This window comes from Notothenia coriiceps, unplaced genomic scaffold (assembly GCF_000735185.1).
Source record: "Notothenia coriiceps isolate Sejong01 unplaced genomic scaffold, NC01 NC01_scaffold00037939, whole genome shotgun sequence".
Taxonomy (NCBI): domain Eukaryota; kingdom Metazoa; phylum Chordata; class Actinopteri; order Perciformes; family Nototheniidae; genus Notothenia; species Notothenia coriiceps.
In genome coordinates this window covers 347203-359939 of record NW_011370640.1, presented here as the reverse complement: position 1 = coordinate 359939, position 12737 = coordinate 347203, and the positions used below count along the sequence as shown (strand labels likewise).

At 41.6% G+C, this 12737-nt stretch overlaps 3 protein-coding genes across 3 annotated transcripts in view; 2 read left to right on the top strand and 1 right to left on the bottom strand.

Annotated features, from left to right (window-relative positions):
* LOC104967914 (bromodomain testis-specific protein-like) overlaps nucleotides 1-12737 on the bottom strand; it is a 41887-nt gene that overhangs the window by 3743 nt on the left and 25407 nt on the right. The window lies entirely within an intron of this gene.
* LOC104967890 (bromodomain testis-specific protein-like) lies at nucleotides 616-5236 on the top strand. The gene is made up of 6 exons (XM_010797426.1): nucleotides 616-2188; nucleotides 3202-3265; nucleotides 3346-3449; nucleotides 3732-3910; nucleotides 4130-4346; nucleotides 4444-5236. The coding sequence occupies exons 1-6, from the start codon at nucleotides 1991-1993 to the stop codon at nucleotides 4507-4509; spliced, it is 828 nt and encodes a 275-aa protein (XP_010795728.1). The 5' UTR covers nucleotides 616-1990; the 3' UTR covers nucleotides 4510-5236.
* The window catches only part of LOC104967907 (epoxide hydrolase 4-like), a 23346-nt gene continuing 16874 nt past the window's right edge, over nucleotides 6266-12737 (top strand). Inside the window, exons 1-4 of the mRNA XM_010797446.1 lie at nucleotides 6266-6840; nucleotides 7924-8009; nucleotides 9937-10094; nucleotides 11793-11992. Coding sequence (XP_010795748.1) covers nucleotides 6598-6840; nucleotides 7924-8009; nucleotides 9937-10094; nucleotides 11793-11992 — 687 coding nt within the window. The 5' untranslated portion in view covers nucleotides 6266-6597. The remainder of the gene's footprint in view (nucleotides 6841-7923; nucleotides 8010-9936; nucleotides 10095-11792; nucleotides 11993-12737) is intronic.

The following is a 12737-nucleotide window of genomic DNA, read 5'->3' as shown; positions in this document are numbered from 1 at the left end:
CAAAGGTTTTTTCGACTGGAAACACGCATTACAGACTGATAAAGGACTGATAAGGCATGCCGCATCAAAAGAACACATTTCATGTGAGAGTTGTGGAGAGAGAGAGACAGATACGCGAGGAAACAAATAAGGAAATGAGTACTTTGGTGCAGATCAGCTGGCACGGAACCGCTATTACGTGTCGTTGATATTATAGCCAAATTACACTTAAGACATATACAACTGCAACGAAAGTAACAAACACAATGCAATATCCTTTTCAATTTCAAAGAACACAAATTGGGTTGTATACATTAACAAATAACTATGAAACAACAATACTGTAGAATAACAAAATGAATGCTGTGAATAAACCGAAATACGCATGTTGAATTTTTAAGAATAAAAGTGTTAAGTTAATAGTTAGTGTGAACTTTCGGTTTTTTCAGAATAAAACTGCCTTAAATTAAAACCCTGTATTTAATTTAAATTACATCATATCAACATTGATTTTAATTTCTTACAGTAGGAGAGGTTTTGGGGTTTGGGAGGGAGGAAGGAAGATTAGGATTAGGGAAAAAAGGTAGGGAGTGGTTAGGGTTTGGATGGGGGGAAGGGAAGGTGTTAGATTGAAGGGAGGGAAGAGAACTTCTACCCGGGAATCTGTGAAGCTCCGCCCACATTCAGCTCATTGCGCACTGCATTGAGGGGCTTCTCGAATATTCGGGACAGCCCGTTGTGTTGGTGCGTTTATGTGTTTGTCTTTCTGCAGCTCATCTCACATACTTCTCTACATCAGCTCAATATTGTTTGTGCTAATTAATGACTTCATGCTCAAAGACCTCTTAATTGAAATTCTTGACTTTTGATAAAACATATTTTAATTGAGTGTTTTAAACCAAACAACAGGGCAGAGAGTGCACTCTACCCTCTCGTTCTTTCTCAGCCTTCAGTAGGAGACCCTCTCAGCGCCTTCTGATACCTACTGCCACATCAGCTAGAACACCTCTCCCTGTACTCACAGATCAGCTTTGTCAGCAAATACCTCTCATTGGAATGTCTTATTCCTCACTCAGTGATATGGCTCCACATCTCAGGCTCCCTGTTCTCCTTTTAATTGTCCCATATGGTTAGTGTCATCAGGAGACAGAATTTTGGAAAGTTGTACTTGGCTCCCTTACTGTGGCTTAGTTCTAGTAGTGGTGAGGAGGAAATAAGGGAACAAATCACCGCCCCTATGTTAGGCCTGCGCTTGACCAAAAATGTTCCTAGTCGACCAGTAGCCGCAGTTCAAGCAATAAGTGTTTTAGCTTCACAAAATGGTTTCAGTTACAGGGCTGAGAAACAGTGTAATAAGTATACATCAACATCATGGTTCATGTATAAAACATATTATACATAAGTGTAATAAAGAGCCTAAGCCCATACGGACCGCAAGAAAATAACAGATTTGTTTCACCACACGTGTAGCAAAATTAAAATGTTGCCAAGGTTCATTATATATGAAGGTCTATATTTATTTTTAAAAGGCTCGGCTACCGCCTGACTTGTCACTGCAGCTTCATTCCTCCAATCCTAGACTTCTCATATAATGAGGAGAGAGCATATATTTTCCCACGTTGTCAGAGAGAAGTGTCTCTGTGTCTTGCTCTTTGAATTTGTGTTTCGGCTCATATGTTGTATAATTTTTTTCCTACCATGCCAGGCACATTTTTGCCCTCAGAGTTTGCATGTCACCTTCTCGGGGTCTTCCTCTACATGCACAAATTATCCAACACTTAGGATTTCCTGCTCAACATAATTGACTCAATGACCAGGCACAACTCCTGAAAGAAGTGTGAGGGGTTTTCCTGCAGACACGACAAAGCACAGCCCCCGGATGGAGTTTATTTTTATTTTCTTTATGCAACTAATAGACTAATGAAAATTGCTCTCGCCAAAGACTTTTTTTTAGCTGACCAACGTTTGGTGTACTATTAGGGGGCAGCCCTTCCTTATTAAATTCAATCTCATGCTGCTTCTTCCTGCATTCAGTTGCTTTGACTGTAGCTCTTGTGATAGTCAGTATAAACACAGAGAGGTATTAAAACACGGTTGTGATGTGTTTAGGTTTATATCTGTCCTTTTCTGTTTGACAGATTTGTCTGCCCTCTTATCTCCCATGGCGTCTCCAGGAGTGTTGCTTGACTGGACCGCAGCCAGATTTGAGGTACGTCTAAAGATACGACAACACTTCACAACGACTGCTGGCTTAATTTATAAAATAAAAAAACTTTTAAAATATCTTGTTACACATACTACTTATTATTATTATTAGTATTAAAGGTCTCCTATTATACTATTTTTAGGCACATATTATAGGTCTCAGATATATAAAAATATATTAAAAACATGTCTATGAAGTGGTTTGCTCCAAATACCAAACAGATCACCCATTCTAGCCCCACCCCTCTATTTCAGCCCTGTTAGAGAAGTGCTGATTCTGAGTCCGTAGCTGGAAAAAAAGAAACATTTGAAAAAAAGAGGGGGGTGGAGCTTATGCCTTCTCATGCAGGAGAATTCTACCAGGATACTCAGCTAAATGCTGCCGTGATTAAACACCATATAATGTTCCAAACCACATCAAGGATTATTTCTGAAATCGTATGGCGTTCAAATGCTTTTTCTCTTGCGGGTTTACCACAAGGTGAGTACCTTTTTTATATCCTGATTTTTTTACACATACTCTCTCCAGTACAGCGTTAGCTCTGAGTGTTAGCGATACTTACTAATGTGAACAAAGACCATATTACATCCAAAACACGTCACACATTGTTTCTGATAGCGACGTTTCTGATAGGGCCGTGGGTGTAAAGCCAGCTCACATTTCTCATATTACGTCATATCGGCAGCAAATCTGGATCAGCTCCGTTGTTCCCCTGTTTTTAGAGATTTGGGTACGGAGGAAAAGAGAGATGGTTTTGTTTTGTGACACTTTGTGAGTTCCCTGACACACCGGGGACACATTTATGTATAAAAGACATACAGAAGTGCATTTTGCATGATAGGAGACCTTAACTAAAATGTAAAATGACCTTTATTTCAAATGGATCTTCCAAATCACTTAACTTAACGCACGTAACTGTAATTTCAGGTTTTTGGTAGATTTTTGTTGGCGGCCCTGCTGTTAAGCATTAAGGACCGTAAAGATGTTTCATTTACAAACTGAATCTTTTCTTTCAGCCCGGCCCAGTGCTGTCCCCTCTGACAGCCAGCCCGCTGCATCCCAGGGAGGACACCAGGTCCAGTAAGTCACTAGGAGACCCTTACTCTGAGCCCACCATGTTTAATAAACATAGTAATCCTTTTTTTAAATGATTATGGCAGATTTCAGATACGCTGAGGATTTGCCTGCTCAGCTGATTAATGTGCCTTACACCAACACAGCAAGTAAATCTGCTGAAGAGGGGAAAAAAGAAATTCCCCAAAAGGTTAGCATTGTTTGTTTCCCTCAACTGTAGAAAAAACTATTTAAAATATTTAAGTAACAAGACGTGCTGATTTATGATTGTTATCTTTTTTTATGTTAGGTTAACCAAGTAGTTTTGTTTCAATTCATAACGTTATCCATGTGTTTAAAACTAAACGTTCCACAATGTGCGAGCAGGTGCTGGAACTTTACCTGGATGTGAAACATATTTCCTGTGATAACTGATAATGGCCATGATGAATGGGATGATAACATTCCAAACTTGGTGATTTGTTTTGTTCAGGACATTGTTCTGAAAAATGCTGAGTCATGGGCAAAACTGGTGAGGCAGTCAGTAACTACAACTGCTATCAAGTCGTCCAAGGAGAGCTTCAAACTGTTCCGTAAGGTTGCTCAAAAAAAGGAAGAACTTGAAAAAGCCCTGAAGAAGAAACAGGAGAGGGAGGCTCCTGAGAAGAGCAGGTATTTAGAGAATGCATTAGATTTGTCTCTACATTTTTCTTTACTAGAAAAATAATTCCACTTCCACTCTTTCCAAACTTTGAAAGAGTCCAAGACTACATTTCTAACATAATTGTCAGCAAAGCATCCAAACCCTTTTTTTAAAGCAGTATTTGAAAGAAAGCTTGGTAGTTGAGTCAAAGATCTATACTTTTAATAACAAGGACATTCTCCTTCTAGCTTACCAGGCCCTTGTGAAGCAGACACTAATCTACAGCCTATTGGGGAGGATCCTGAATCACCCGAGAGCGTTTCTAGACAAACTCTAGACGCTACTAAGGATGTTGAGCTGCAAAAGGCTCCTGTAGAAACCCAACCTCTAAGCACAGAGTCTGCGGTGGATATGAGGAGAGAGATGGCCCGCAGGAAGGAGCAAGAACGACGCAGGCGAGAGGCTGTGAGTTCCCTCATTCCTCTTTCAGTGTCATTGTGTTGTAAAAATTACATTTGTTATGCATTTAAATGCCATTTCTGTGGATTGTTTTTCTTTATAGATGTCTGGTATAGACATGTCTCTGCAGCGAGACATCATGAATTCCTTTGAGCTCGCCCTGGACTAAAGAAACTACTTGAAAAAGATATCCCTCTGTGCCAAACTGAGCATCGTCTCAGTGAATAACCCGAGCTGCTGTGAAGAGTTATTGTGAAAAAAAAACATTGAACAAATATGAATGGCCCCTGAAATGTTGCACTGACACACTGCACTGTTGGATTTGAGAGGAATGGGGTGATGCACCGACAAACCTTAAGCTGATCTTTTGTGCAAGTTTATCTGTTCTTTTCTCCTTTGTGTGAAAGTTGTGTATGACAAGCTATTTTGTGCATGCATATACTGTAGTTCAATTGTCACATTGTCTTGTTTGCTGAAAAGTGGCAGTGTTGTTAAGTTATGTTTGTTAAATGATCCCATCTGATCAACCCTTACCACCATCTTTCACTTCATCCTGACCAAACACTGTTATATGTTGATGTTACATGCACACATGACTTTATTTTCTTGCACAAAAGTACATTTTGACCCAAGGTTGGTAGGTCCTTGTCAATGTTTCCAATGTGGAATAGAAGTTAATAATCTCAGTTCCTTCGTTGTACTACTTGAAAATGTCATATATTGTGTTAACTGTACACACACTGCACTTTGTTGTTCATACAGTTCTCACTGTTCCAAAGCTGCTTTTGGAGATTATCGACATGTTCTATATGTTAGAGTTTGTTACAGAAATAATTTCTTCTTTTTTTGGATCAAAGTAATAAAGTTATTTTCACTAAGCAATCCGCATCACTTCATCAGTACTTCTACTATACTGGCAGTGCAGAGCGGACCACAGCGCCTCATCTGAGGCTAGTCTCCCCTCAGCACCAAGCTGGGGTGCTGCGATATTATGGCAATTAACTGCAATAATAGAACTGTATATACAAATATCGATATGTAAATAATGCACTTAATATTGTTTAAGTTAGCTAGAACCTCTTGGATCATTTTCATATCCATCTTTGTATTGTTTTTTTTATGTACGTTCCAACCGCAATGGTTACAGACTGTTCCCTTCCATTGCATTTTGAGTGCAATTCCTTCCCCCCCAAAACCAATTTGACTGATAGCATGTCTTTCAAATTATTTTTTGATTTTACAATAATATAATGCTTTGGCAAATATTTTTCGATTGTAATGCTGTGGTTCTTTCCTGCAGGATGGATTTATCTTTAATATTTCCATATTTATTTATATTCCAAATAATATTAAAGACCCTATCATTTAAAAAATGTTGGCCTTGGCCTCCCCTCCCCCTAGTGGTAGTGTCAAGCTAAATCCCTTTATCTTTGCCTGTCATTTATTTGAATGATGTAGATCATTAAAATCAAACAAATTGATGCCACAGTAGAAATAATAAAGCTTTCCTTTTCATGAACGCCTCATCTGGTCCGCTTCGGGGCTCCATATTTCAGCTCTAAAAAGGACAATGGTCTCAATCTGTTATCCAGTCACGTGAGGGATTAGGCTAATCTGAAACACGTTAATTGCTTCATCCCGCGTGTCATTCGGTCTCAAGCTTTGTTTCCCAACCATTGACCCGCTGGCTGATAAAAGCGCACCTGCACCGCATCACGGCTCATTAGAATATGAATGTGCTGCCCGAAAAACACCAGTATAGCCACCAACTAATTAAATCCACTGTTGGCCGTTTACTGTTCTGAAAGTGGTGGGTGTGACAATTGAAATTAACTCAAAATATGTCATGTATTAAAAGCAGGTGCCTTATAGGCTATTTGACATGCAGTGTTGTTGCCATAACAGCGGCCGGTGCTCTGCGGTGATGCTCCGCTCTCCCCGCCTCTCTCATCTCCGCAGATCCCCGCACCGAGCGGCTCACCGCCTCATTTCGGGCTCGCCTTGTATAGTCAACAGCAACAGCTCCTCTCCTACTGAAACAACCCACTGCTGTCAGACGCACGCGTGAAATCTGACGTGATGCTGTTGCCACCGTCCCATTCAGCCGTGTGTCGGGATCCTCCCTTCAGATAGTCGTGCGTATGCGCTGCTGGGAACGACATTGTGCAGAGCGGTGTTTAAGCAGAAAGCGAGCTGTTAATAGAGACAAATCAATAGGTAACTCAATCCCGATTGATTTTCCTGCGGCAATGTAAAGATGGCGAGAGTGCTCCAGTACTTGCTGTTATTTCTGATGAGTCTCTCGCTGCGAATCAGAGTTTTGGGCTACTGGTCGCTGATATACGGTTATTGTGCGCTTTGCACCATCGTAGCCCTGCTGAAACTTTGCTGGAACATCATCCTGAGGCCGACTGCCACCTTCCAATGGGGGGTCCGTGAGACTCCCCCGGCTTGTCTGAATGACACGTCCTTGGGAACCCACTGCTATGTTCGGATCAAGGTAAAACGTGTGTGTGTGTGTGTGTGTGTGTGTGTGTGTGTGTGTGTGTGTGTGTGTGTGTGTGTGTGTGTGTGTGTGTGTGTGTGTGTGTGTGTGTGTGTGTGTGTGTGGGTGTGTGTGGGTGGGTGGGTGTGTTGTGTGTGGGTGTGTTGTGTGTGTGTCCTGCATGCTATACGATGGTGTTAAATGTTACAACACCTTGCCTGCGTGTCGCGTCGTGCACACAGGCCTGATCTCAGAGCAGATCACCACTGTTGGTCTTTTAGACGTGGTTCCGCTGCTCTGGTCTCAGGTGGTGCTGAAGGGACAGCTCCTCTCGGCTCCACAAGCAGAGGCTGCCTGCCAGCTCCCAACAACCTTGTTGTTCAACATTATGTCATTAAATACCAAGGCATGCCTTTCAGTCATGGAAAGTAACATTTACCCAGGCATTGTGCCATTTGAGGCACTTGTACTACAGTGTTTTATTTGTATGCAATTCTCAACCTCCATCCACTTGACTTTTCCTAACTTCATTACTTGTTGACTTCATAAGAGCTGTGAATACATTAAATACAAGGCATGTTTAGGGACTGCCAAGTTTATAGATCAGTATGAGAATAATAAATAAGCTTCATTGCAGCCAGCTACAACAGTTAAAAGCATGCATGTTATACAAATGTAATATTCTACTCTAATGTAACAACTAGAGAGCCCATTGGCTGCAAATTAAGTACTTGTTTATGTTTACATTTAAAGTAGCCTTGGTTTTCTGGAGTATGCTTAAATTCATTAACAGAATTTAAGATTTTAAATACAGGATTTTACTTAAAAATTGCAGCTATTACAGTGCATCATATCTAATAAACTTGTCATATACAGTATAAGAAGAAGAACAAATTAACAGAAAATGTAAAACATATGTATTAAAGTACCTTCAAACTCCTAATAGGAAAGCTTGTTGACTAAATGTAGCCTACTTAACACATCTTTGGTGTTATTTTGACAAACCAGCCACAAGCAGCCACTCTCCTTAAAGTCTTCTGAGTAGTTATGCTGTGTCTCTGAGTGGCTGTGGATAAAAGCCTGTCCTCTCTTCACCAGGAGTCGGGCCTGAGGTTCCACTTTGTGGCTGCTGGAGAGCGTGGAAAGCCACTCATGCTGTTCTTACACGGATTCCCTGAGTTCTGGTAGGTCAAATGGAAATCAGGGTTTGGGGGAATATAGCAGCTGCACTTCAGTAAACAGCAAAGTACAGCCACCACTGTACCATGTTTGTGTGTGTTCCCTCTGTCACCGCTCTCACATTTCCCCTGAGAATGAGCATTCTTTGGCTTTATACCATTAAAGCTATTAAATCTCTGCGCTCTTCCTCCGGGGCTGCAGAGACAATTCCACACAATGCACGAGGAGTCCTCAATCACAGACACCATTTGCCGTCGGGGGAAAAGGGTCCAAAGCATTCAAGATCTCCTCCTCCTGATATGAAATGAAAAAGTGGTGCTGAGCAGCGCTCCTGGATTGGGGCCAAAGAGGGTGTCACAAGCTATAAGCCGTCCATATCTCTAACATACTATCTAAGCTGCTGACAGGACGGGGATTCACTAACGCAAGAGGCGAGCTCTTTCTGCTTCACTCCCCGTTTACTTCACAGGAAGGATGAACTGTGCTCAGTGACACGGATGGAGAGAACTCTTTAGCGCTCTCAGAAATGAGAAGAGTAGCATGTGTGGGAGGCTATGGCTCAGTGGATAGTGTGCTCGACTTGGAATCAGGGGGTAGCAAGTTCGAGTCCCACTGCAGTCAGCATGTTGTTGTGTCCCTGGGCACGGCACTTGACCTATGACCCCAAATTGCTCATGTGGGGATTGCCCAGAGTACTGAATGTATGTATGTCGCTTTGGATAAAAGCATCTAACAAGTAGCATGTAATGTGTGTCAGAGGAATGCTTTATTTGCTCTAAACCTCATCTATATTCTGAGATCTGAGAGTTCAGTGGTGGGATCTCATACTGACTCATCAGAATCTCACTGGAGGAGGAGGATTTCAGTTCTTATGAGGAACCTCTAGGAGACAAGATCTTCAATTATTGTATACTGAAGTGACCTTCGCTCGCTGGAGAGAAAGCTCAGTGCTAGCTTTAAAAAGTTTGTGAGGTTAGTTTGTGTTTCAAATGAGCATTTGCACTGTGCAAGTTTAAAGAGGCGCTTTCCTGACTTTGCAGGGTTATCCATGTGGAAAAGAGTAAATACAGTGTTAATAACTGTACATGTAAGGTCAGTTTTGTAGCACCGCAAAGAGGTATAAGACACTGTTGAATTGCATTATAAGAACTGAGGAGCCAGATAGTTAAAAAATATATATTATGTTCCCGTAAAAAAGAGCACATTGACCCGCAAATAACAGCCAACAGATTAACATAAAGGAGGGAGAAGATTGCACAAAAAAGATCGCTAAATAACCTCTGGAGGCACAGCTGTGGAGAGGACAACGATCCAACTCTAAACGGTCCCACAAATCATGATTTACTCCCGGTCAAATATCAGTGTAATATCAATTTCTCATCGTTAAGATCATCATCCACTCTTTTGGGATCCATTCATTCTCATCTTTTATCTACACAAACTCTTCCTTGTGGCAGTTGAGATAGAGTCAGAGGTTATTCTTCCTTACTTTAGTTGCTAAGATCTTTTGTTCAATGGTGTAAGTAACTTCAAGGGATTCCTTCAGTTGAAGAGCAAGACACCTTTAAGAATTAAGTGAACATGTTAAGAAAACATTAAAGAGAAGACAAAAGACACAACTGATTTGATGTTCATTCATACTTCAGTGACATGTTAAATTGATGTTAAGGTGTTTTGGGCAGCTAGTGCCTAATGCAAAAGTAGGGCCTAAACTTCCGGATATCTTGACTTCTGCTGTGACGTTTTTTCAATACAAAGTCTCTTGCAAGTTCCACAATGCTATGATCCGGGCAATTCCAACATGTTGGAGCAGCCCTTTTAAAAGGAAGCTGTTGTGAAATAAAACAATTGAGCTCTGTCTCATCAATTATGAAAGTAAATCAAAGAAATTAAGGAAAAAGTGAATTTGTGCATGTTGTTTGTGTGCCTCAGGTTCTCCTGGCGTTACCAGCTGCGTGAGTTTAAGAGTGAGTTCCGCGTGGTGGCCGTGGACATGCGGGGCTACGGGGAGTCCGACCTGCCGCTTTCCTCTGACAGCTACAGCTTCGACAGCCTGGTCACCGACGTCAAGGACATCGTGGAGTACCTAGGTGAGAGGAGAACCGTGTGTCTGTAATGTGAACAGAACTCTTGTTTAGACAGCGTCTCCAGTCTAAAATAAACTTGTTTATCAGTGTTAGGCTGTGGACAGCCTTCAGGCCTGCAGCATGGCATGATAAACTTCCTGTGACTCATTCTTACTGAACATGGGACAGTGTGCAGATACCGAGCCAACAGCCTGCTGACTGCATGCTAACACTAGCAGGGAGCTAGCCTGAGGCTGTCTGCACACACCAGGCAACAGCCAATGGTTTTCTGCCAAGGTGACACTTTCACTCTTCAATCGGCCAGCATTTCACAGGATAATAAGCACTGCTTACCTACTGTATGAAATAACCGGTCTTAGCATTGACGCTTGCCAGCTCCTATTTTAGTGTGTATTCTTGGTGCTAATTACAAGTAAACGTGTAAATATATGTTTTGGTTTATAGAGCTCTTAATGTTCTTGCCCTCCTATTTATCAGACTTGCTTTGAACCCTCTATAACCCTGAGGTCTTCTGGTACTGCCTTTAATGATATACTGTACCTAAAGTGAAAACAAGGACCCACAGTGAGACGTCTTCTTCTTATTACAGCCCCCCAGAAGACCTGAGGGCGGCAGAGAACATTCATATGTTTAAGAACCAACTCAAAACCTACATTTTTTTATTTGTCTTTTAATTGAATAGCATTTTTTCAACATTTGTATGGAGTTTAGTGGTGTTTTATTAAATTACAATGTTATGTCTTACACTGGTTATTCTATAAATAAATACATCTAGAAATGGGGTTGATTTTGTTTCTAAAACCAAAACATTGAACTGAAAGATGCTAAAATGCTGTATGGATACATCTCCAATGGTTCATCCTACGGGCAACACATTACATTTCAATACACACTGTCTGCTGTTCCATTGGTAATATTACAATATTAAGTTGAACAGCTTTAAATGGTGCAAGTCGATTTGATCTTTAACCAAGTAAAAGTCCAGCCCAGAGGAACCCTCTCTCACTAATATTCTCCTGCACATTCCTACTTACATTGTTCTAACCGTCACAGTCATTTCTTAACAGGCTTTAAAGAGCTAATGCATATTGCTGTGCAAAGGATTCACTCAATGCTCATTTGAGTGGAAGTGGGAGGCCTGCATTGATCATAAGATAACTGCCGTACTCTGACACGTGATTGGACTACAGAGCCTTTTTACAGCGGCAGTTAGAGCCCAAATGGTCCACATTACAGTTCCACATTCACAGCCAGCTAATGGGGCCACACAAATCAGAGGCTTGCCCTTTAACCACCAATGGCAAGTAACATTGTCCTTTTCTTTGCTCACAGCAAACACTGCATGGCCCTCTGTAAAGTGGCCCCCAGACTTTTGAAGTGCATGTGATATTAATGTTGAGATGAGGTTCGGTGTGATTCATAACAGTGGTTGTAAATTGTGCCAGCAAAGGTAAGAGGATGACTTTAGAACAGTAATGTGATCAGCATCCCTCAGATGGATGCCCTGACCTTGATCTGCATTTGGCTGTCAGCATGAATAACATTCATTAGATGGGTGTAAATGTCCTCTGAGGGAGGATCCCAGCAATAAGAAAGTGAGAACAGTATTGATTTTGTGGCTATGACATGCCTTAACAAGCAGCACAAACATCCTTTATTAGGAACAACAACAGACTAATGCTCCTTTTCTTTTCTTCCAAGGATACAACAGATGTTGCCTCGTTGGGCACGACTGGGGCGGGACAATAGCCTGGCTGTTTGCCATCCAATACCCAGAGATGGTGACCAAACTCATCGTCCTGAACAGCCCCCATCCCTCTGTGTTCACAGGTATGATTGTGCAAAAGAATAAGTCCCAACATAGTTTTCCCTATGTCGGGACCTATTATGCTCATTCTCAGGTTCATATCAGTATGTAGTGTCTCTACTTTAAAGAGTCCTCTCCTGCTGGTGTTCAGGTGTATATCAGTATGTAGTGTCTCTACTTTAAAGAGTCCTCTCCTGCTGATGTTCAGGTGTATATCAGTATTCAGTGTCTTTAAAGAGTCCTCTCCTGCTGATGTCCAGGTGTATATCATAGTGTCTCTACTTTAAAGAGTCCTCTCCTGCTGATGTTCAGGTGTATATCATAGTGTCTCTACTTTAAAGAGTCCTCTCCTGCTGATGTTCAGATGTATATCAGTATGTAGTGTCTCTTCTTTAAAGAGTCCTCTCNGCACGTGACGTCCCGACTCCCGTGTTGTGTACTTACCCAGTCACAAAAGTACAGACATCAGAATTATATATATATTAATAATATAAGAATATAATATGTTACTTTTGTGACTGGGTAAGTACACAACACGGGAGTCGGGACGTCACGTGCCTCAAAGGTTGAGAAGGAGGGGCGTCGAGGTATTGCGCACTGCAGTGAGGGGTACTACGAGAGCGGCGAGTGGATAGACCGATGCACGGACTTTCCACATGGTAGAAGTGGGGGGGTCTAAACTAATCTTTTGAAAAAGAGAGGGGGACTTGTCTCATATAATGGCTGTGACGCCCATGTATCACACTAATTCAGAAAGCAACTTAGACATTTTGAAGCTCCGTACCTTTGCATGGGGATATTTTCTCTAACTGGACCTCGTTGAACTTTAGTTGAATACC